Genomic DNA, 25,270 nt, shown 5'->3' on the forward strand with positions numbered 1-25,270 from the left:
ATCAAAAGTGAGCTTTGTAAGAAATCGATTTCTATGAAATTGCTCTGCTTACCGAATACAACACAGCATCTTGTCCCTCGTAAGCCCCGCCTCTCCTGCTCAGCGGCCTCGCTCAGCGGCCTCGTTGAGGGCACCTGTTCTTACCATCGTTGTTGACGCCATCTGTTCCCGGTGGAATCTTCCCGCACTGGAAAGTGGATGTCACTGCCAGTGACTGGGATAACGGGCCTGCTCAAGTTGCACTGGGCGCAGACTGGCTGATCTTGATTGTACGGTCGAGTGGCATCGACTCCCACTATCCCAGGTTACAAAGCCAGACGCTGATTAGCTAAAACACTGTAAGAGGCAGTGTTCACAGTAGTTAATACGTCAAGTTTCCAAACGTGGTAAAAATCTTAAACTCAGAGGAAGTAACTTTTGTGATTCTCATGAAGACAAAGGAAATGACAAAAGCCTGCCCTAGGGAAGCTGTGACAGAGCAGTCATCACAGCCCCGGCTCACACGCATGACTCCCCGCGTCAGGCCACTGACGATGCTGGAACTGCTCCTGGTTTCTGTGTGTTCCGAGTCATTGAACCAGCTACTGCAGTGGCTGTTTATGGGGTAGTCAGGAGGGTTGGTGCCAAAAGCAATGTTTTTGTCTTTAACCTAGGGTGTGGCACTTTTGATGGGTTTACTCATTGCTAGAATGGGTCTGGGAGTAAAGTGTGTAAAAAGGGACACCTGCTGAGGCAGAGGAGGCTCTTATGGCCAGATGGTGTCCATTTCGTGGGTGAGGTCAAGCTCAAGTGTAAGGCGACATCATGAGAGCAAGACGGCTATGGAGCTGTGAACATGCCGGGCGCACAGCCTCCGCTTCCAGCGGCCACCGCCCCGCTAAGGCTGATTGGTTGCTGCAGGAATCAACCTCTCCACTTCCATCAGCTGTGCCCAATTTGAAAAACCCAAATGCTGCATTATTCTGTCACACCCTGGATCCCGCAGGGAAAGCCAGCCTGGATAGGTCACAGGCCCCATAGAACTTCACGGGGGTCGCTCTCCGGTGTCCAAGGATTCCAGGAGGCGGTGCTTCTTCAGTAGCAAGTAAACAAACAGTAGCAGGAAGCCTGCATCATTTATGATGCCGCATTGCCGTCGTCTGTTTTCATCTGGAGATAAATCTGACTATTCAGGAGCTGCTGAATGTCCTTGGATGTCAGTTCTTTTCTCTTGATATTAAAACTCCTAATGGATTCATGACTGTTAGGATCAAGCTTAAAACTGCCTTTCCCAGCAAAGAAAGACAGTCTTCACTCTAGCCCGGTGTGTTTATTTGGGTTTATGAAGGTGACTGACCTGCTTCGGCAAGTGTGGGCTCGCAGGCATCCCACTCTGCTCTTCCTCAGATGGGAGGCACATTGGATGCACCTGCCAGTAGCATCATCCTTAGTGTGCAGGTGAGGAGGGAACAAGATTGCTGTGCGCAGAGACAAAGCCAGGAAACAGAAGTGGGGGCCGAGGGTGCGAAGCGGAGAGCAGGCGGCGTCCAGGGGCTCCTTCAGTCCCCCGCATGCAGCTGCAACGCTGCTGGGAAGGGCAGACCCTTCAAGGTCGTGTCAACAATGAGGAGAAAAAAGACTTTAGACAGATGTAATAAAGTCAGGTCATTTTAAGAATCTGATCACTGAAAAGGGAACATTGAGCATCAGCAGAAGAGGCTGGAGAAGGTAAACCGTTAGGCTGAAAAACAGCCCCACAAAGGGTATCCACGTGCTAATGCTGATGGGTCCCAAATGCTTGTCTCCTGAAAGAGGGAGGCAGAGGGAGACCGAAACGCACAGAAGAGGAGAGACGTGAAGACGGCTGCTCCTGCCAGGTGGGAGTGATGCGGCCACGAGCCGAGGCGTCTCCCCTCCAGCCGCTGTGGGGAGCCTTCCCGATACCTCGATTTCAGTCCAGGGAAACTGTTTTTGGGCTTATGGTCCCCAGAACCGAGAGAGAATTTCTGCTGATACAACCATCCAGTTTGTGGTAATTTGTCACAGAGCCACAGAGAACAGATACAAACCCCGTGGTTTACACCCTGTCACATCAGTGCAAGGAGTGTGCCTGGCGGGTCTCCTTGCTCTCTCTGCAGGTGCCTCTCCTGGACCCCCCAGACCTACAGTGCAGACCTGGGGTAAAGCAGAACACTTCCACGGTGTCGGAAGTTGAGGGACTCAAACTTGCAGCAAGTCAGCTCAGTGGCAGATAAAGATAAAATTTTATGTGAGTCTGTGTAGATAGTGCTCAGCACACAGAACACTTGAATATATGGACTTCCCTCAGGTAACACCTAGGAGATGCAGTTTACGTCCTGAGGAATTTGAGACAGAGACTTCGTTTGCATTTGAAGTTTCTTCCGTACCAAACTGATGCATGACCACGTGTGTCCTTTAAAACTCGAGATGATGCGGCGTGTCAGAGGAAAGGACGGCCACCCTCCCGTGGCTGTGCTGTTCAGAGCAGGGGAGACTCTGCACATGGGGCTGTGAAGAGACTCAGGGAATCTATCACACGACCTCTGAACTGAGCCCCCAGGTTTCAGGTCACTTCTCAGGTAGCAGAATCGCCCCTCATGCCTGTGGTTTAGAGGCAGTGCAGCAGGGGGTCTGCTGAGGCTGAGCTTGGCTCAAGACTCCTCTGAGGAAAAGCTTCCATGTGGGCTCACCCCAAGTCCAGTGAGCACCCCCACGTACAGAGCAGCAGCTCCCTGACTTTGTGATCAGAATCACCAGGCATGCTGCTTAAAGATGCCAGTTCCGAGCCCCACCGTTAGAGATCGCAGTTCCTATGTCTGAGGGATTTTCAGTCTTGTCTTTTCAAGAGTACTGATTTTGACATGGTGGACCAGAGATGGATATTTAAGAAACATTAAGGTTGTCAGAGTTCTAACAAGCAAAATGAAACACTTATCTTTAGAAGTCAGAAAAGATAAAAAAACAGAAGATTTTGAAATAGAAATAGAGCCCCCTGTATGCCACTGGAGAACTCTGTTTTCCATCCACCTTGTGTAGATTTGGGAATTTAAGTGTCTCTGTCTCTGTTAAAGTGAAACCACATTTACTACTTAAATTTATCTGCTTCCCTCATTTGTTCCGAGCCAAGATGATCCATTGACAAGGTCTGATTTTCTTTTTAGAGCCAGTTTTCCCATCGGGGGTTTGCTTGTAATTTGCATGTATTAGTGTGACTAGGGGAACAAAGTATTTTCTTTAACTCACATGTGAGCTTGGTGAAGTGTATGTGGGGAGGTCATCATTCTGTCACTCCACCTGTTTCTGTCTGTGCTGGAAATTCTTCATTATGAAAATCTTGTTTTAAACTGAATGAAGAGGGGAAACGACTTTCCAGGGGGCTGGCTGAGTCATCGCATGGTGGACAGAGCCGCCTTTCAGGACAAGGGGCCCCCTTTTCTCCCACTCTATCGCCTGGCTGGCTTTTCTTAGCTCGTCTCCCAAAGTTGGGAAAGTGTGGCAGCAGGAAGTAGAAATGGTGCCCAGCTTCTGATGGCATGACTCAGTTTGGTACTTCCAAGATTTCGTCTTAAAGACAGTGCGAGTTGTTCTTGTAATCTGGAGATTCGGGTTCCAGACCAAGTGCTGTGCTGTGGACACACTGTGGCGGTGTTTTCCAGATAGAAGCTGACACACACCAAAGCCTCATTGTAGAGGAAAAAGTACATCAGGAAAAATGATAAAGTGTCTAAAATATGTTTCTCCTAGGTAGGGGCTGTGTCACAATGCCAAGGAAGAACATTCTAAGCAGGAATCCTGTTTCACCCGTCGGGAATTTAGCCATGCAATATGGCATTTTTTACATACATGTAGAGTCTATGAAATTTCAAACTATTGTAAGAAATCTTTGTACTTGGAAGGCACTAAAACAAAGACAAAAGCCCCAGCATCTCAGTGAGCACTCCTGTCCGAGTGCAGCTCGACAGCAGGGGCCCTGCCTGCCGACGTGGTTTGTGCTGATGGATGTGGTACCCAACCTGTAGATGTGTGAGGAAGGCTCGAGTCTTACCAGTTGTTTTCACGTCAGATCTGCTGTTAACCAGTAGCAGGTATATATTTCAGTGAGTGAAATTCAGTTGAGAAAATATTCTAAAAACATAGCCTTTATATTTATTTTTAAAAAAACAACTGTATAAGGCTACATCTGTTCTTGCACAAGCAACTCAGGTAAGACAGGATCCAGTAAATTTACCTGAAAAATATTTAAGGTCCAAGCTCCCTTCTCTAGGCTCTGTAAATGGCTTGCTGAGGGATTCAGAAAAAGCTTAGAAGCTGCTTAGTCCATTTTCTCCTCAACCAAAGTGGTTTCGCAGGATGATTTGTACCCCTTTCTCGGTTGCTTTACTCCTGCCCCTCCAAAAAATGTGTTGTGATCAGAAGCATCTAGAACTGTTGAAGTTGTGACATATTAATAAATAATGAGCAGCACTTTACAGTTGATTTCCGGGCTCACAGCAGTTGGAAGGTTCTGAGGTTTAGTTCTAAAAATCTTAAGAGTTGCCGGCAAAGCACCACATTTTAAAATTACATTTAAAGCAAGTCAGGAAGATACCGTTCGGGCTGATTCGGTGTTTGCGGTTAAATCCCAGCGTCTGTAGTGCAGTTCCACTTCATTTTTCATGGCTTCTGCTAGATCTGAGGAATTCGGATGAGCACTGGCTTTTGCAGATGTTCAGATTAGATTTTTTTTTTTTAAAGAAAAAGCCACATTTCAGTATCCCTCTAACGCTTCTCTCCTCTGAGAGAGAACGTGGTGATATTTGCAAAGTAAGGTATTGGAATAAGTGAAACGTTTGGTTAGCATGTGTTTAAGCCAGCCTTCTGTTTTACGTTCAGAAAATTCAGCTGGTTATTTTCCTCAGTTTGATTTTTTGGAAATTCAGTTTTTAAAAATTCGCATAGATGATGATAATTAAAAAGAAATGGGGTTCCCTTTTAACTGTAAAACTCACATCAGTCTGTCTTCTTGGGAGTGTTCTGTGTTAAATCTGGGAAGGGAACATTTAAATTTCTAATTTGCAGGTTAAATATGAATTGGAATTAGGGATTCCAGCAGGTCTTCTTACTAAACATTTAAGCTAATATTAAATTCACCCGTCTTCCCCATCTTCCCCATCCATCCCTGGGATTTAATTATAACCTGATTGTAAACTTGATCAACTGACTCATACCACCGTTACAAGACATAAAGACAGTTCTTCAGCCTGATACCCAGACTTCTAAGATGTTTATCCTTTTTCTGTCGTTAATTATATAAATTCTACTTCTTAATGTGTCCCTAAAACATAATCCTGGTGCAGGGTATCTTCTGCGTTTTTAATATGTTCTCCAGAAGATAGAATCGGCTATGTAGGGAAGCCGAAGTTTTTATGCAGTTTCTCTTAGAGAAATAAAATTCTTTATCCTAGATCTGATGTCCAGTTTTCACAAGATGATTGCTGAGAAGGTTATAGGTGGCGTCTGTGTTAAAAAAGCATTGCTTTCTGTTAACTAGAGATGTGCAAGCCAGCCAGCGCACCATAGCCTTAATAGCAGAAATGATCCACACTGCCAGCCTGGTGCACGACGACGTCATCGACCACGCCAGTTCCCGGAGAGGAAAACACACAGTTAATAAGATCTGGGGGGAAAAGAAGGTACGGCTTTTGGGTTTTTTAACTCTTTCTTAGCAAATCCCACGTTCATTGAATTGCATTTATTTTTCAGAGTTGTCTCATTGAAAAATGAAATATGCTTCCTCAAATGTGGTCTGCCAGCTTTCAGAATAGTTTCCATGTCTGGTCTGTATATGGCTGTTTGATCATAGATAATACCATAGGGGAAAAAAAAAAAACTTAGCATTCCTGTTTATTCACAGTTTTATATAGAATTTGGTTAAGGAAAGAGATTTTTGTAGTTATCCAGAAAGCATATTTCATGAGGAATCACACCTTTTGCTTTGGGGCTGAGATCACTCAGATTCACTTTAATTACTTCATGTATTAATTGCCACATGCCGGAGTGTCAGGGCAAGTACATACAACTGAAACCATGTGTATATATGTCTGAATACCCATCTGTATCTATCTCAGAGGGGTACTGTTTGCCCATGAAATTTTTACCTTTTTAAATAGAGGCACTATAATTGAGTTGGTTCACGTGTATGTGTTACGTATTTCAGTAGCATTTCTTGAAGGGGACGTGTACAATGTGGAGTCTTGTTTGAGGATGTTTAAGTCATGGGTTGAGGAAGGGGTGAAGTTGGGCAGACAAGACCCGCAGGCCTCCTGGGAGCGGCGTCTCCCAGCGCACAGGCACCCCCTCCCCTGCCCTCCCGAAGCACAAACACAACATTCACGGGACGGAAGTTTCCCTGCCCCTCTCTCTCCTGTCTGTCGGACCTGGCTCCCACCTGTTTTCTAATTGGAGTCAAAGAAGAAGTGCATCTTAATCTTATCTTGACATGCTGGTTTTGCTGTGTCAAGCCCTGCAGTTTCAATGGTAAGCCTCTGATTTCAGATTTTTAGATGACGAGGTTTTTTGTCCTGTGGACAGAACTCCATGCATCAGACTGTTGGTGGGAAGGGTGGAGCTGCATTGTGGAGAGGTCACGGGCGCCTCCGTGGCACGTCCTGCAGTCGGCTGGGGCCGTTTTCAGGGCCTGTCCTAAAGCCTTAGTACCCGAGTGTATGGGCGGAGGAGGAGGAATGAGTGAACTTGAAGTTAAGGGTTTCTCCTTGGCTGGTCCCCTCTGCCAACTGCCTCTACTTTTCTGAGCACGCGTGAAAGACTGTGTTTCCACTGTCACCTGCCTCTGAGCCGTGAGACTGGTCTGCCCTGCACGGGGCCGCCTGCCAGTCTCCCCCACTATTCTGTCCCTCAAACAAAACTACTGTGTTACCAGTAAAAATCCATTCACAGAATAGCTTCTCCATGAGCCTCGTTCCCCTGCCTGGGACCCTGGCACATCTTTCCCTTAGCCCCTTACCCTAGCCATCCCCAAGGTGGCAGCTTCAGTTCCAAATGCTGGAACCTTTCGGCCTCTGGGATCCCCAGGGCCAGGAGAGGAAAGAAGTCAAAGCCTAGCGGTCCTGAGCTCTCAGTGGCTAGTGATGTAGGGGTGGATGTGTGTGTGCTTATATATCGTAATGTGTACAGTGATTTTATAAGTGTATAGTCACGTTTATATCAATTGTATAGCTTATACAATGTACGTTACACAAAATGATCAATTGGTAAACATACTGAATGTCACTGATTTTAGAAACTAGAGGACAGACATTAAAAACTTAAAATGTGGTAATGTTGCCAATTCCATGAATTAAGAGCTCCACGAACTCTGTCATTTATAGCTACTCTGTAACACTTATGCATGTCTTTGTGCAGATTAGTGTATTTGATTACAGCGTGCAATTCAATCATGCATAATTTATAATTAGTTTTAAATACAGTATAGACATGTACTCACAATCTAAAGAAGATTGGAAAAATGTTGTCTAGGGTTTAGTGAAAAAGATTTTTTGTCCTGGAATGAGGGGCAGTGTCATGGGGTGCAAAGATCATTGAGCTTGGAGCCAAGATTCCTTGGTTAGTTTTCATTGAGAAAAGCGTGGGTTGTGCCAGGCGCTGGTGCATGCTGCATACTAGCTGGACAATTCCCAGTCCATGCCCTTAGGAGTTTGTAAATAGGAAAAAAATGTGGGAAGACAACAGTGTCCAGGGGATGCCGTGTTCACAGAAGATGAGACAGAGGGTCTGAGTGAACTTCCTGTAGGTGCCACCTGAGTATGCAAATGAGTCTGCCAGGTGAAGAAGGGGAGGGACTTATTGAGCAGAAAAAAACAGTAAGTGCAGAGGCTAAACCGCCTGGTTTGAGGGGAGAGCGAATGGTCCAGCGTAACTAAACTAAAGGCAGCTGTGTTTTGCCGTTTTGCCAGGGCCAGGAATGAAGCCAGAGGGTCAGCTACTTCCCGCCTCCTTCAGCTCTGAACTGGAAAGACAGACCCCGTAATCTCTGAGAGCCAATCCAGTTCAAACACCTCCCACATCTGTGACTGATAACATCATGCTGAGGAAGAGGAGGGGGAAAATCTTAGACCCAAGGGGACCCCGCCCTCCCGTTCAATGTTTCTCTTCTGAGAAGTCAACTTCATTGGCTCCAATGCTCGGATACTTTAAGTTTTTCTTCTTTTCTAGGCTGTCCTTGCTGGGGATTTAATTCTTTCTGCGGCATCGATGGCTCTGGCACGCACTGGAAATACAACTGTTATATCTATTTTAACCCAGGTGATTGAAGATTTGGTGCGTGGTAGGTTAATTCTGACTTTTCTTCTTTTTTATTTAATCTCCTAGGATTTTGGCAGGCAAAAAAAATCCATATCTCAAATGACCCCTTTCTTTCTTTATAGGTGAATTTCTTCAGCTTGGGTCAAAAGAAAATGAGAATGAAAGATTTGCACACTACCTTGAAAAGACATTCAAGAAGACTGCAAGTCTGATTGCCAACAGTTGTAAAGCAGTATGTACGTCCTGTCTTTTTTCAAGTTAAAAAAACAAAAACAAAAACAAAAAACCTCCTAGCTTTTCCTTGGGAGCTAATTCTCCTAGAAAAAATTTCACTGGAGAAACTTTTAAATAGTAATCAGAATCCCAAGAGGTCAATGAGAAACGAATTACCTCCCACAAACAGCAAAGAACTTCTGTGGTTTTCACCTTTGCTGACTTCTTCTGCTGTGCAGACATTTAAGTTTTTATCTTTCCTCCCAAGGATTGAATGAAAATTAGCTTTATAATATATTCCCCAATCTAACTTCCAAACTGCAACATTTTGAGCAACTTATCATAGTTTCTCTTGTGTTTATCACACACTATGTCTGACATTTTACACGTACAAAGTTATGAAGTGCTGTGTTCTTAAATATAATATTGACCCAGAGGAAAATGCGCACTAGAGTGTACTAGTGTTCTGTGTACTTCTTCATAAGTAGTAGATCCTTCCAATTTTATGAAATACAAACAAACCATTTTTCCTCCAAGTGTAAACTGAATGTGAACCATAACTTTTTTCACCCTTTGCTTTCTCCTTGGCCTTCTCGCCACTCTTCACATAATTTTCCTTTTCAAAAATCAGTTCATATGATCCTTAACCTGTAGACTAAAATGTGGTGTTCAGTGCTAGCTCGTGAATGAGAGACAGTTCTCTCCAGAGAATTGTCCATCTGACCATCTCTCAGCCTAACAGATAAACATGAGATGAAAACTGGGCAATTAAGAGGCCCTTGTAATTAAAGCAACAAGAAAAAAGGCTTCTAAGAAGCAAATGTCAATTAGTGTCATGATACGCTCAACATAATTACAGCTGAAGAGAGCTTTTTCTCAGGCCTCCCAGGTGAAAAAGTCCCTTGCCAATAGTGTCTCTGTTTGGAAAAGTGTCAAGAAATGTGTGATTGTGAGCCAGAATAGAATGAGGCCAACATTTCTTCCTAAAAAGACCTAATTGAAACCCTGAGGAATGTGAATTATGTAGAACATGCTGGCTGCAATCTTAGCCATTTTTGTCTTTTTGTTGAAAGAGCTTTTTTTTTTCTAATTTCCAAGAAATTTCAAGTGTGGTTTTCAAAAAAAAAAAAAAGAGAGAGAGACAAAAATATGATAGACAGTAGAATGCTAAATAAAAGAATGACTGATTTAAATGGGCCCCATAAAGCTGTGACATGAGTCCTTCATTGATCATCTTCTACTTGATGATGAAAATATCCAAGGAGATGGGAGACCCGTCCTCATAAGCCACCACTAGTGTGTTAAGTGCCGACCTCCCAAGCTTGACACTGCAATTAGAAGTACGAGCAGCTGGTGAGGCAGTTGAAACTGGAAACGCTGAGGGTCGCTGTCCACACAATGTGGACCTCCCACAGCGACAGCCAGCAGCCCCCACTGGAGCCAGAACCAGGCTGGGGAGCTCAGTGATCGGATCCTGTGCAGAGCCCACAGAAATGAACCCATGGCCTCAAGGAAGAACTGAATTCACTGTCCTCTGCTGAGGAAGCCAAAGACAGGATAGCACGTGTATTCGATTATGAAGAAGACCTCATTCTTCACAGATTAGCAAGTAAAAAGGGACTTACATAATTAACATGGCTCGACCCTCATCACAAAAGAGATGTTTTACGCCCTCCACTGGGAGGCATGCTGGCTTCATCCCAGAACTACCCGCTTTTCATGTGATTTATTCCTAAGCTCCAGAGCTGTTAGAATAATAAAGCAAAATCATAGTGTGAGCTCTCTGAATAAAAGTTTCTAAATTTAAGTGCCTATGGATAGAGATGTTCCAGAGGTGTTATATATTCAAAATTACTATTTTTATGTGCTCCTGGTATTTAAAACGCAAAGACTGTGGCTTTAAAAGAATGCGTGCAAAGCAAATTAGAGGGGGGAGGGTATAGCTCATGCTTAGCATGTACAAGTTCCTGGGTTCAATCCCCAGTACCTCCTCTAAAAATAAATAAATAGACCTAATTATCCCCCACAAATAATGTTTTTAAAAAGCACAGTAGAGTTACCCAAAAAAAGGGTAAGGAAAATTTAAACATCAGAATTGTTACAGAAGAACTAATGGAATTCCAAGATATTATAGGAATTTGAAGGAAGCTTAGCAGCATATAATTCATTGTCCTAAGGATTATTTAATGGAAAATAGTATTGAATCTGAGAGAGGACTGTTTAGGAGTGATCTGCAACACCAACATTGATTGATGTCAAAGTAGAAGTAATCTTAAAAGATGATTGGCTACTGGCTTCTGTATGTAGTCATGCCAGATCCATTCTGTAGCTTACCGATGAACGCTGTGACCTGGTCCCCAGAAAATCTGACAGGACTGACTCCAGAGGGCCCTGGTGTCTCCTCTCTGCTGTCAGACAGTAGCTGAGCCAGGATTTGAACCTAGAACTGGGTATGATGATCCTGCAGATTCATTTATTTTTAGCACTTTTTTTTCCTGAATTTGTATTCTCTCCAGTGCTGCGTGTGGCCTGGAATCAATGGACTGTCTTCCTGTTGCCTCATTTTCAAAGCCACATTGGGGCCACTGCAGAATTTTGATATGTGGGTCAAATCTGCAGAACACCTATTTTTGGGATTTTGATAATCTGTAGATAGATCTTACTCCAGTTTTAACAATTTTCTTGTTCTAACAAACGGGAAAATTTTTTTTTCTGATCCAGAATCCAGTCCAGGATCTCATGTTGCATTTAGTTGTCAAGAATCTTTTTATTTTAATTGAAGTGTAGTTGACTTACAATATTGTGCTAGTTTCAAGTGTACAGCAACGTGGTATTAGATGTTTCAGATTATTATATATATAAATAATATATATTTCAGATTGTCTCCCCTCTAGGTTATCACAAGATACTGAATGTAGTTCCCTGTGCTGTTCAGTAAATCCTTGTTGCTTATCTGTTTTACTTACAGTAGTTTGTATCGGTTAATCCTGTACTCCTAATTTATCCCTGCACCTCTCTTTTCCCTATGGTAACCGTAAGTTTTATTTTCTATGTCTGTGAGTCTGTTTCTATTTTGTATATAGATTCATTTATATTATTTTTTAAGATTCCACATATAGGTGATATATTTGTCTCTCTGACTTACTTTGCTTAGTATAATATTCTCTAGGTCCATCCATGTTGCTACAAATGGCAATATTTTAATTCTTTTTTCATGGCTGTGAAATAATATTCCTTTATATTAGATGTGTGTGTGTACATATATATACACATATGTATATATTGTGTGTGTGTACATATATATACACATATGTATATATATATATATGTATATATACATATGTGTATATATATGTACACACACACACACACACCAAACACATCTTCGTAAGCCAGTCGTCTGTTGATGGACACTTGGGTTGTTTCCATGTCTTGCTTATTGTAAATAGTGCTGCTATGAATATTGGGGGTACATGTATCTTTTCGAATTAGAGTTTTTATCTTTTCCAGATACAGGCCCAGGAATGGGATTGCTGGATCATATGGTAGCTCTGTCTTTAGTTTTTTAAGCAACTTCCGTACTGTTTTCTATAGTGGCTGCACCAATTTACATACCCACCAACAGTGTGAAAGGATTCCCTCTTCACACCCTTTCCAGCGTTTGTTATTTGTTGACTTTTTAATGATGGCCATTCTGACCTATGTGAGGTGATACCTCATTGTAGTTTTGATTTGCATTCCTCTAATTAGCGACGTTGAACATCTCTTCATGTGCTCATTGGCCATCTGCATGTCTTCTTTGGAGAAATGTCTACTTAGGTCTTCTGTTCATTTTTTGTTTGGGTTGTTTGTTTTTTTGATATTGAGTTGTATGAGTTATTTGTATATTTTGAATATTAACCCCTTGTCAGTGGCATCATGTGCAAATATTTTCTCCCAGTCTGTAGGTTGTCTTATTTTGTTGTTGGTCTCCTTTACTGTGCAAAAGATTTTAAGTTTGATTAGGTCTCATTTGTTCACTTTTACTTTTATTTCTTTTGCCTTGGGAGACTGACCTAAGAAAATATTGCTGACTTATGTCTGAGAATGTTTTGCCTATGTTCCCTTCTAGGAGTTTTATAGTGTCATGTCTTACATTTAGGTGTTTAAACCATTTGGAGTTTATTCTTGTATATGGTGTGAGGGAGTGTTTTAATTTCATTGATTTACATGCAACTGTCCAGCTTTCTGAACACCACTTGTTGAAAGATTGTCTTTTTTCCATTGTATATTCTTGCTTCCTTTGTTGCAGATCGATTGACCGTGGGTGTGTAGGTTTATTTCTGGGCTCTCTGTTCTGTTCTACTGATCGATATGTCTGTTTTTGTGCCAATAGCATACAGTTTTGATTACTGTATCTTTGTAGTATCTGAAGTCTGGAAGGGTTATGCCTCCAGCTTTGTTCTTTTTCCTCAGGATTGCTTTGGCAATTCTGGGTCTTTGGTGATTCCGTATAAATTTTAGGACTATTCAAGTTCTGTGAAAAATGTCCTGGGTAATTTGATAGGGATTGCATTAAATCTATAGCTTGCTTTGGGTAGGATGGCCATTTTAACAGTATTAATTCTTCCAGTCCAAGAGCATGGGATATCTTTCCATTTCTTGGAATCATCCTGAGTTTTCTTTATCAATGTTATAGTTTCCAATGTATTGGTTTTTCACCTCCTTGGTTAAGTTTATTTGTAGGGGTTTTTTTCGATGAGGTTTTAAATGGGATTTTTTTTTTAACCTTCTGATATTTCATTGTTAGCATAAAGAAATGCAACAGATTTTGTTACATTAATCTTGTATCCTGCTGCCTTGCTGAATTCATTTATACGTTCTAATAGTTTTTGCATAGAGTCATTATGGTTCTCTGTGTAGAGTATCATGTCATCTGCAGATGGTGACAGCCTCAGATGCAGCTCTAAGCTGCGGTGTGGGGTGGGCAAACCAGAGCACTCCTGCTGGGAAGTGAACGGATGCCCTACTCCTCCCAGGGGCTGTCCACTCAAGACGTGCGTTTCTGTGGCATCACCCATTGTGGATGCCAGGCCCACCACTGCTGGACCCACCCCCACCATATGTGAGGGAAAAATAGGCCCTGTGGACCATATCCCAGGCCCTCTGGGCTGTCTGCGCAACTAGACCAAGTCCTCTCCTGGGCGGACCCCTGAGATTCAGCCCCTAGCCGCCGTTGATACTGGCAGCGCCCCCTGAGTTTTGGACCGGGAAGTGCAGGCACAAGGCCCTGCGGCAGCCAAGTGCGCATGTGCGGATCTCTGCAGCTAGCAAGTCGGCACATGCGCACGCCTCCCAGCGGAGTCAGGCCCCTCCAGCCCCTCTGCCTGTCCCAGTGGACCTCCGGGGAGACAGGGGGCTCCCCTGGGTGAGGGGCCTGCCTTTGTGGACCTTCCCGCCTTCCTTCACCATCCCTCCTAGGGACGCTGTCCCATCCTGATGCCTTTTTCTTTTTTTTTTTTTTACCCATCCTACACAGTTATGTAGAGATCTTTTTTGCAGCTTTGATTGTGTAAGAGGTCTTCTGCCAGTTTCCAGTTGGTTTTCTGTGGGAATTGTTCCACGCGTCAGTGTATTTTTGATACGCTTGGTGCTGGGAGGCGAGCTCCTCGGCCTCCTACTCCACCGTCTTGATCCTCTGTGTCCTGAGTCTTTAGTCTCTTAATGGTAATTCCTGGGTATTTCTTTTTTCTTACATCACCTTGGTATTTTGAAGACTACAAGCCAAGTTGTACAAGTTACGTTGTTTCTAGTTGGGTTTGTGTTACTGGAGCCAGGTTATGAACTTGGTGATTGCAAGCAGTCACTGGAGGGAGACCACTGGAATTCAACTCTGATCCCACCATTTCCTGGTCCTGCAACGCCTGGCACCTTCTGTGCCTCCGCTCCTTCCTCCTAAGTGAGGGACATGTGAGAAATCTCAGGAATGGTTAGCTTTTACCATCCTCACCCGCAGAAGAAATATTTATGGGATGTCGTGAGACTTAACTGAGAGAATGTAAAGTGCCCGTCCTACGTACTCCATAAATTTTAATTCATTGAGTTTAGAAATAGAATGGGGTTTTAAAACCTTCTACTTCTCAGGAAGGAAGGTTGTATTTCTGTGCTGCTTTGTGTGGAAGGAGCGGCGTCACCCGCGCTGCGGAACCGCCGTGTGAGGTTTTTCTGTCTAGAAAGGGGTCTCGTTGCGGTCGGAGCTCGACATTTCCCATGCAGCCCAGATCTCGCGACACTGACGCTTTGAGCCGCGTTGATGCCTTTCTTGACTTCTCTCAAAGGTCTAGGCTGTCTCGCGTGTCGCCTCCTAGGGTCGCTCGTGGAAGGGGGATCCCTCCTTGCAGCCCGCGGGGCCGTGCCCGCGAGGGGTGAGGTCTTTGCTGTTGAAAGCAGTTGAGTTTATTATTCATTCAAGTTAAGTGGCTGCCTGACCTTTTATGACATGTGCGTTTTTATGGAGAACGTTTGGCCAGACATTACGCACTCAGTCATTATGTCGTCAAAGACATCCTCCGGGCTGAGCAGGGAATGGGCCCCGGCTTCGGTTCACAGAGGTGCGTGGGCCACCCGCCCTGTCCTGTTCCTGCATCAAATGCGCCAGGAGGAGGAGGGCCGTTAGTGGTAACAGCAAACATACCAGGGAGGGTTTCCTGGCAGCACCACGTGTGGGCCTGTAAGTGCTTTTGGTCCCACGTCTCCCAGATGAGGAAACTGAAGCACAGACTCACTAACACACGAAGGTCACAGTGGTGATTTTAAGGGGCCGCCCTTGCCGGCCAGCTGCAGAGCCCAGCCCTCACCCCCCGGCACACCGATGCCTGAGCCAAGCAGGGTCCCTGCCAGAGGTGGGGGCTGAGGTCAGGGACCAGTGACAGAAGGGCTGGAGGAGCCCCATCTGACTTTCTCGTGGGTCAGTACCTACCTGCCCCCTCCGGTAGAGGAGTGTCCCTCCTGCCCCCATTTTGGTTTTTATCATCTTTGTCGTTTGCAGGGTGGCCTGGCCTGCTTAGCATGCTTAGCAGAGCAGCAGGAAGTGCGCTGAGTGGCTGGTGCCAGTTGACTTTTTGGAGTTTTACCAAAGATTTAGAAGTCCTATTTCTCCCCGACTGAAAAGAGGAAAAATGTTTTTATGCAGTTAACTTGTGAGAGAAATCTGGAAACCTTAGGACCAAGGAAAGTCATTTGAGAATGAAGGAATAGTATGTGTCTGAAGCTCGAGGCCTGAGGCTCTTACAGATGCATCAAGAAAAAAACTGCATTTCAAATTAAGTGAAATCACCAAAGACGACTGTAAGAAAGGACTGCAAATGGGGAAATATGCATAGCAATTTCCTGTATGTGATTACATCAGATTAGATGTCTTATCTCTAAAATAAGGGTAAGTCAATGGAAAAATAAAAATAATGCCAACAGTTTGTCGAGGTTGCCGGGTCCTGGAAGCCAGCATTTCACATTACTGGAGTCTCTTTCTTTTGCATGTCTAAAAGGCTTACAGCAGAACTGGTCCAGTCATCTCTTGGGTTTTTCTACATGGTGGGAAACACGGCTTACCCTGTGATGGGGAAAAGGATGGTTTTCTTAAAGTTTAAGAAAACAATCTGAGGCAGAAATCCTTTCATTAAAAGCACAGGTACTCTGCACGTGTTTGGTCTCCAGGTAGCATCATCCAGCCTCACTGCCTCTTTCCTAAGAGGAAGGACATGTTGCTCCTTCCACGCCGGGGTTGGCTGCCCTGCTTCTGCCACCCAGTGCCTTATCTCCGGATTCTTTCTTTCAGGTCTCTGTCCTGGGATGCCCTGACCCAGTGGTGCACGAGATTGCCTATCAATATGGAAGGAACGTGGGCATCGCTTTCCAGGTTGGTCCTCGGCTTGGTCAGCGGGCAGCCTGCTGGTGCGGTGGGACGGGCAGCAGGGACGCTGGGGGGGTGGTGCCCGCGACAACCCTTTCTCCCTCCTGCCAGCTGATAGATGACGTCCTGGACTTCACCTCGTGTTCTGACCAGATGGGCAAACCAACATCGGCCGACCTGAAGCTCGGCTTAGCCACCGGCCCTGTCTTATTTGCTTGTCAGCAGGTAGGTTTTATGAACTCTCTGGATGCGCTGCCAGGTAGCCCTGCAGAACCAGTTCCTTCCGGGCTCAGCGGGCGGGCAGGTCTCGCAGGAGATGGAGAAGCGTCTGTAAGAGGGCACAGGGACCGGGGTGTCCAGGCCAGTCATTGTGCCTCTGCGATCCACCTGTGTCCTCTGTAACATTGAGGAGACAGCTGCCTCCTGGGGTCGTTGTGAGGATTAACTGAGAGAATATTCGTGGAGAGACTATGTAAACTAAGAGCTGTGTGCTAAATTTAAGGAGGCGTCAAGAGTGCTTCCGTGTATTTGGGGCACTGACAGGGTGGCGGGTTTCCACATCTTGATTGTAGGACAGGACTTTGAGTGTGCCTCAGAGCCCGTTAAAAAGGCCCAGGAAGGGCTTCCAAGCCTGAGAAATCCTCCAGTTCCAGAAGTCTAATGGGACTGTTTGCAGCTCCCAGTGCCTTGGCCCTGGCCGCAAAGTGTCAAGACGTCAGTGGAAGGCACCCCTGGAACCACACAGTCCCTCCTTCCTGCAAAACCGGGGGGCTGTCAGTGCAGGAAGTAAGTACAGCTGCCTTCAGTCTCCCTCCTATGGATGAAAAGCTGAGGGAGCTTCCAAGACGCTGCCGTGACTCACAAGGCAGGCGTTTCCAGAGCCTGCCCTGGCCCCGGGCCACACCACCTCTGGCCATGCCAAGTGCTGTTTGAAAGAAGTGGGACATTAGCTGGTATTTGGACATCATTTTAATAGATTTTTATCTGAGTAACATTTAATTTGTCATTCAGCAAAGCAGTGAGATGTTCATCACCATGCCGTGAAATTAAAAATTAGCTCTTTGGCCTCAAATTTTAGTAACTTTCAGTCTTAGAGATTTTGCCTCCTCTTAGAATTGACGCAGATAAATCACGTCTTCCAAAGACCTCCATGATTCCATTTTGATATTCTAGAAACCAGTGACCTTGCATTTGATCAGTTTCTGACACACAAGGGGAGAGGGGGAGGGTATAGCTCGGTGGTAGAGAGCGTGCCTAGCATGCATGCATTAGGTCCTGGGTTCAATTCCCAGTACTTCTAACTAAATAAAGCTAATTACCCCACTTCATTAAAAAAAACTAAAAAAAAGGAGGGGGGAGAGGTATTTCATCCACTACCTCGCAGAGCCGCAAACAGGGTCATTCTCAGAAGGCCGGGGGGCGGGGCCGGCTTAGCGCGGGCAACAGCCGTCAACTGAGGGATGAGGGCTGTGAGCGGAGGTGCCGGAGCAGCGACTCCACAAGGAGACGTCTGTCCTGGTTACCGGGCTCCCGCCAGCCTCAGCGTGGACGCAGAGGTGAGAGGTGCCGTGAACGACTTCTTCCTCCTACAGAGACTAACTCGCCAGCCCGGGCCTCAAGAAGAGTATTAATACGAGTACCAGATTCTGACAAGAGTCTGTAAAATCGTGTGCATTAACGCACGAGGGAGGGACATTTTCTGTGTTACCATTAACCCACAAAAAGCAGAAGATTCATGAGCCAGGGGAAAGTAAGGCACGTCTGAGATGAGAAAGATGAGGCAGTGGCCGCAGAGTGAGCTCCCCAGGCCTGGTTGGGAGACGGGAACGAGGAGCCAGGAGCTGGGGAGCGCACGGAGCTCCCACCTCCCAGGAAGCCCCCCTCAGCCCGGCCCCGGTCATCAGGGCAACTGAGGAACACGCTGTCCCCTAAAGAACCACAGTCTACTGAGAAGCACTGGGTGCTGTGCCCTTAAACATCTCAACAACTGTAAATAATTGTCACAGGCCCCTTGACGCCAGGTTAACCGCTGAGTCCTGCTTTGACCTTAAGGTGACTGAGAACGTTTGCCTCTGCTGACGGTGCTTCACTCCGAGCATACTTCAGAAGGAGCCCCTTTGCCCTCCTTTACACAAAGGAGAGTGACTAACTTTGCTTTCAGATGTGCAGGGTCAACTCAGCGGGCAGGTGGACCACTCCTCCAGACTGACTTGTTGGTTATCTACAGAGATTAAAAATGATGGTTTGGAGAAGAAAAAAAAAAAAACAAGGAAAAGGAACAAACAGGTTTCCAGTGTCCTAAACCACAGCTCTGTGTGTGTCACTGGGAAAGGCCAGCATCCCGGGGCACACACTTACCCTCACCGCTTCTCCCGTCTGCCCAGAAGGCGGTAGGGAAAGGAGTTAAAAGGAGCTAAAGGCACACCGCAGCCTTAGAGAAGGGACACAGAATGAGGCCAAGTGGGAAGCAGCTGGGACAGGGCTTGTTTCCCAAGCAGACTGATTGTTCTGTCCTGTAGCGTGTGGGCCAGAAGTGAGTCGAATGCGTGTGTTGTTTTCAAATAAAACATCAAGTTTAGGCTCTACTACAGATTACATGATCAAAAGTTAGATTCTTAGTCAGAACTTTCTTTGTCGAAAGATTTATGAGGCTCAAGTTGACCTGGGGTAAAACAAGTTCCAAAACTAACATGAGAATGTGCAGTCTCTCCATTGAATGATTTTATGGTTTGCAAAGTTTGGATGTTCTCTCTGACCTCACAGCTCTGCTCTGTGGTAGGTGTTCTGTCCCTTCTACAAATAAGCAAGTGATGCTCAGACTTGGCCAAAATTAAACATCTGGTAGATGGCATCTTGGGCAATAAACGCCCCAAGTCTTCTAGGACCAGCACTCACATTGCTACATGATGCGGAATTCCTGCCACCGTTCGTGGTGGCCAGTGCTGGTGCCTGATGGGCTTGTCTGAGCTCGAGGAGTCCCCGCAGAGCAGGGACCCAGAAAGGCACTGGCGACACGCAGAGAAGAGGCTCTGGGTCGGCTTTCACTGTTGTCGGTAACCTGCCCCTTTAGTGGACTAGTAAGATGTCAGTAATGTCTTTCCAGAGGTAGGTGAGTTTTGTTTGCAGGTTAGTTAGTCTTGGAACTTTTCCGTTTACAAACATTGAGTCTCACTGGACCAAGACCAGCAACCTTGGGAAACCACCTTTCCTCTCTCGTTTAGCTTGCTGGGTTGTCTTGATATTGGAGTTTGCTGGACTCAGCGACTTGACAGAAACCCCCTCTTTGGAATTCACTATTTCTGATGTTTCTCTGAGGGAGTTTCCTGATAACAGGTGATACAGAGGATTTAAGAAAAGCTGCCAGATTTCTGGGGAGGTCCCAGGGGGGACCGTGTCCACCCATGTACACATACTGTCTGCAGAAACAAAACCTGCGTGTTAAAATAGACCTTTAAAGAATATAGGTTGGATTTCAAGATCTTCAGAAACCAAACAGAAGTGTTTTCTCTTTGGGGGGTGATAACATTAGTTCTCAAATACCCTTTAAAGATCTTTCCTTTCTTGTGCTTTTCTTCTCTCTGTGATCAGTCACCAGACCCAAATGTCAGCCTGTCGTCCGGCTTCCAGCCGCCGCACCAGCCCCTGCACCAGCTGCCCAGGCTTCTGCTACTGGGTGACTAGCTGGTGCCTTCATCACCCAAGTCTTGGCTGAGTGATAAGCTCACTGCAGTTCACTGATCCCCTCTGGTTAGTTTATGGACAGAGTTCGCACAGTTAGAATCTGATCTGTCCACAGGTGATTTTCCGACTCTTAACAACAGAGCCCAGGCAAACAAGGATCTTCCTCCTCCTCAGTAAATCTGCAGGCAGGCTGGTGTCTTTCCGGCCTGTCCCGTTTTTCATTTCGTTGTGCACATTTCGGGGACAGGGAGTGCCCAGGGGGAAGAGTTTGATATTTGCATATTAAAATTGCACACACAACATGTTTCAAAGGAAGGATATAGCCATACTTAATGCAAAAAAATTTTTTTCAAACTTTGCTTTCTCAATGCTTTTTATAGTAAAAGGAATCAGAAACCACCCAAATCAGCACATTTTACACAGTTGTTGGCACTGCAGAAAAAGCTCATCTACCATAAACAATGTGATGTTACCAGATGCCCAGGACAGTAGCACGTTAGCTTTAAGGATGTATAGCCTTCTAGAAATCCAATTTTGAAATATGTTCTTAAAAAACTAAGACACGTCTTACGGATTTGACTTTTTACCACTAAAATTAATCAGTTCAGCTTTCCCAACTGGTAATGAAACGTAAGTTTTATTCTTTTTATTTCCCCCACCCCTCATAAATTTTATTCTTAAAAGACCAGTAACTAAAACTAACTACTGGTTTTCATTTAAGAACTCATCAATTGCTGCCTTTTTAAATTTTATAAACATATTATTAGCAGCCTCTACGTGTCTAGAACTTTGTTCCGATGCGTACTTTGCCCTGAAAGGAACATTCTTAATTCCTCATTGCCATCATCGAATTGAGATCTGTCCACGTGTGACCTACTTTTTCCTCTAGGATTACTAATACCATGCTGCTGGTTACAGGACAGCAGCTTATTTCATCCTTCAGGCTCATGGCCAGGGAAGAACTGGCAACTGCTGTAAACACTGACGTGGCCAGAACCAGACGTCTTACCTTTTATTTCAGCGACCCAAAAGCGATGAGAAGTAACAGATTTCTGCTCACGTAGCTCAGCTCCTTCATAATACAGATGGGGAAGCAGGGGCCCAAGCGGTTGAGTAACCAGCTGTGGCAGTGCCAGGACTGGAGCTCGATTCTAGAAAGTGAAGGGCTTGCGGTCCTGGCTTCCTGATTCTATTAATGCAAACAGTTCTCCTAAATTGTTGCTAAATATTGTAGAATACAGATTTTTTTTTGATTGAAGTACAGTCATTTATAGTGTGTCAGTTTCTAGTGTGCAGCACAATGTCCCAGTCACGCATATATATACATACATTCATTTTCATATTCTTTCATTAAAGGTTATTACACAATATTGAACATTGTTCCCTGTGCTATACAGAAGAAATCTGTTTTTTATCTATTTTTATATGTAATGGCCAACATTTGCAAATCTCAAACTCCCAAATTTATCCTTTCTCACCCCCTTCCCTGGTAACTGTAAGATTGATTACTATGTCTGCAAGTCTTTTTCTGTGTTGTAGATGTGTTCATTAGTGTCCTCTTTTCTTTTTTTTTTAGATTCCACTTATAAGTGATATATGGTATTTTTCTCTCTCTTTCTGGCTTGCTTCACTTAGAATGATGATCTCTGGGCCCATCCATGTTGCTGCAAGTGGCATTATTTTATTCTCTATGGCTGAGTAGTATTCCATTGTATAAATATACCACAACTTCTTTATCATCTGTCGATGGCCATTTACGGTGTTTCCATGTCTCGGCTATTGTATGTAGTGCTGCTGTGAACACTGGGGTGCATGTATCTTTTCAAATTAGAGTTCCCTCCAGATATATGCTCAGAAGTGGGATGGCTGGATCATATGGTAAGTCTATTTTTAGTTTCTTGAGGAATCTCTATACTGTTTTCCATAGTGGCTGCACCAAACTACATTCCCACCAGCAGTATAGGAGGGTTCCCTTTTCTCCACAGCCTCTCCAGCATTTGTCATTTGTGGACTTTTGAATGATGGCCATTCTGACTGGTGTGAGGTGATACCTCATTGTTGTTTTGATTTGCATTTCTCTGATAATTAGTAACATTGAGCATTTTCTCATGTGCCTATTGTCCATTTGTATGTCTTCACTGGAGAATTGCTTGCTTAGGTCTTTGCCCATTTTTGATTGGATTGTTTTTGTTATTAAGTTGTATGAGCTACTTATTTATTTTGGAAACTAAAACTTTGTCAGTCGCATCATTGGCAAATATTTTCTCCCATAGTTTGTTCTGTTTCGCTTATGGTTTCCTTTACTGTGCAAAAGCTTGTAAGTTTAATTAGGTCCCATTTGTTAATTTTTTGCCTTTATTTCTGTTCCCTTGGTAGAGTGCCCTAGGAGAACATTGCTAAGATCTAAGTCAGAGAATGTTTTGCCTATGTTTTCTTCTAGGAGGTTTATTATGTCTTATATTTAAGTCTTGAAGCCATTTTGAGTTTATTTTTGTGTTATGGTGTGAGGGCGTGATCTGCCTTCATTGATTTACATGCTGCTGTCCGGCTTTCCCAACACCATGTACTGAAGAGACTTCTTCTCTATTGTATAATTCTTGCCTCCTTCGTTGCAGGTTAATTAACCGTAGGTCTGTGGGCTTATTTCTGGGCTGTGTGGTAGCTGGCACGTGCCACTCCATTTAGTAGGAAAAACAGAAGGCCCACCTGCATCTTAGGCCAGTGGTTCTCAGATTTGCTGTCAGAGAGGAGCACAATCAACCTCATCTCAGACACGGCAGAAGTGCACCCAGGCCCCACCCCTGCTGATTAGAAACTGGCGGGGGGGGGGGGCCTAGGCCCCCAGTGATTCTGGTGCAACCTTAAGTTTGAGATCCACAGAAGCCACTAAGGAGATTTTAGGGATGTGCTTTTGTTCCTTGTCTTTCTTAACTCAGTGTTGGACCAAGGATAGAACAGAAGGGCAGAATAAACACGGATCGATGCCACACCAGTTCGTCCCAGGCGTGGAAACAGATGTCCTCTTAGCTCTACCTTTTTTTTTTTTTAAATATATTTTTATTGAAGTATAGTCTGTTTACAATGTTGTCAGTTTCTAGTGTACAGCACAATACTTCAGTCACATAGGAACATACATATATTCATTTTCATATTCTTTTTCATCATAAGTTAGTACAAGATACTATGGTTCCCTGTGCTCTACTGTATAAACTTGTTTATTGGATTTTGTGAGAATCCTGTATTTCGAAATGAGAGACACTCTGCCAGAGAGTTCAGTAGGTGTTCTGTGCGATTCACTGGGTTTGTAGATGTAATTCTTGGTGTATTTGTGAGAGAGGGTGGGCTGTGAGTCTCCACTCCACCATCATGACTCCGCCCCTCTGCTGCTTTCATTGCTAGTTTACTCCCTCCACCTCCACACCAGCCCCGGCCCCATCATCTAAACATTTAATCACCTTTGTGGTTTTTTTCCTATTGTTACAAACTAGTGATTTTCCCAAGAGCATTAAACAGATTTTCTTTCTTTCTGGTTAGTTCCCAGAAATGAACGCCATGATAATGAGACGGTTCAGTTTACCAGGAGACGTGGACAGAGCGCGGCAGTACGTGTTACAGGTGAGATTATTTCTAAAAGAAGAAAGGCAAGAGCAGGTATGGTGTGGCAGAGCTCTTGAACCAAACAAACGATACAAGACCAAGTTTGGTCAATTCTTGATTTGATAGAAACTGAGAGGGAAAAACTTAGATAATTCATATTTCTGCTAGGATTCTTCCCAAAGATTCTGATTTATTAATTGGTCTTGGGTAGGGCTTGGGCACTAACATTTTTTGGAAGCTATCAAGTGACTGCAGCATGCAGTCTGGGCCAAGAGCCGCTGGTTTGGAGCAGTCTTCCCCACGCCCATCCCAGCAGCCACACTGCTCCCAGGCACCCAGATACCCCTCCTTGTCCGAGCCCTCATCCTTGCCACAGCCACACGCCAGGAGACCTCTCAAAACCGCTCTTTCCTAGTCCATCCTACTGAACCGCTATGAATGTAACTAAAGAAATGGTAACAGAAAAGCAGTTTTTTTAAACCAACATGTGCAAATTAAGCTTTAGCCACTGAAGGTTAAAGTTTGTTTCTGATACAGGGCCACGTATCCTCAGAACTTCTGTGGAAGCCAGATCTTTTTGCATATTATCAGTTTTGATGACTATCTTGAGAATGAGCCGTTTCCAAACCAAATCCAAAGTCATTTGGAGACAAAAGATCTCGAGTGAGATGGAGTGAGCAATTGTTAGTAAGCAGCTGTGATCCGAGATCTGTCGTTAGCCTAATTCTTGAAAGAATCCCAAATAATTACCTTTCAGATTTTTTAAATTTCCACAGAGCAAAACCTCTCCAAAGGGTGTATTTCTTTTTTTAACTATACTGTTGAGCATCATAATTTGCTGTACGCACCCCCCTCCCTTAGAGGGCAGTTTGGCAGTACTATAGGAAACTCGGCATGAGGGGGCCGGAGCTGATGGAGTTGACATACCTGGGAGCGGTTCCGGCTTCAGAAATAAAGGTGTTACTGAGGCTGAAGTAAGAAGTGGGACTGAAAAGAGGGAAATTAATTGTAGCTCTTGTGCCAAACAGTGAAGTTCCAGCAAGTCTGCGCAGAAATGCACTTAGGAAGAAAATCCACAGGAATGTTCTCTAAGAAAATTCTCCAAAGACTTGTAAATTCTAGCTCCGTTCCCCCGACAGGGCTCCTAGGCCCTATTCTGTCACTAAGTATGAATGGACAACTGGGATTTATTTAGTAGGACTGCTAAGCAGTTGACTGAAGCTCACTGCATGAAAGAGACCAAGTCAAAGAAAGAAGCAGGGAAAAAAACAGGACTCAAAAATACTGCATTCATAAAGCAAGAACAGGAGAATATTTTTAAAAAAACAAAGAACAAGCCCTTAGAAATGTTAAATGAAAGTGAAAAACTAACGCCAAAGAATTGCTGGGATGTGACACTGAGGAAGTCTTCCAAAATGAAAACAGCAGTGGAAGAAAATGAGAAAAGCTAAGAAGATCAGTACAATCGTGTAACAACTATTTTAAGGAACAGACTCAAAACACAAAAGTTAAAGAAAAAAAGTCACCAACAAAAGGGAAAGAGACGACAGCTTGCTCAGTGTAGAGCAAAGCCCCGGGCCCTGGAAGGCA

At 44.5% G+C, this 25,270-nt stretch overlaps 1 protein-coding gene across 2 annotated transcripts in view; it reads left to right on the forward strand.

Annotated features, from left to right (window-relative positions):
• Nucleotides 1-25,270, forward strand: part of PDSS1 (decaprenyl diphosphate synthase subunit 1) — a 38,191-nt gene that overhangs the window by 11,109 nt on the left and 1,812 nt on the right. The window contains exons 5-10 of one of the 2 annotated variants that reach the window (XR_012067265.1): nucleotides 5,531-5,672; nucleotides 8,212-8,323; nucleotides 8,424-8,537; nucleotides 16,328-16,408; nucleotides 16,514-16,627; nucleotides 23,618-23,698. Coding sequence is in view for 1 of the 2 variants with exons in the window: in XM_072955240.1 (XP_072811341.1) it covers nucleotides 5,531-5,672; nucleotides 8,212-8,323; nucleotides 8,424-8,533; nucleotides 16,328-16,408; nucleotides 16,514-16,627; nucleotides 23,618-23,698 (640 nt within the window). In the remaining variant the exon portion in view is untranslated. The remainder of the gene's footprint in view (nucleotides 1-5,530; nucleotides 5,673-8,211; nucleotides 8,324-8,423; nucleotides 8,538-16,327; nucleotides 16,409-16,513; nucleotides 16,628-23,617; nucleotides 23,699-25,270) is intronic. The other variant, XM_072955240.1, reaches the window with a different exon arrangement.

This window comes from Vicugna pacos, chromosome 35 (genome assembly GCF_048564905.1).
Source record: "Vicugna pacos chromosome 35, VicPac4, whole genome shotgun sequence".
Taxonomy (NCBI): Eukaryota; Metazoa; Chordata; class Mammalia; order Artiodactyla; family Camelidae; genus Vicugna; species Vicugna pacos.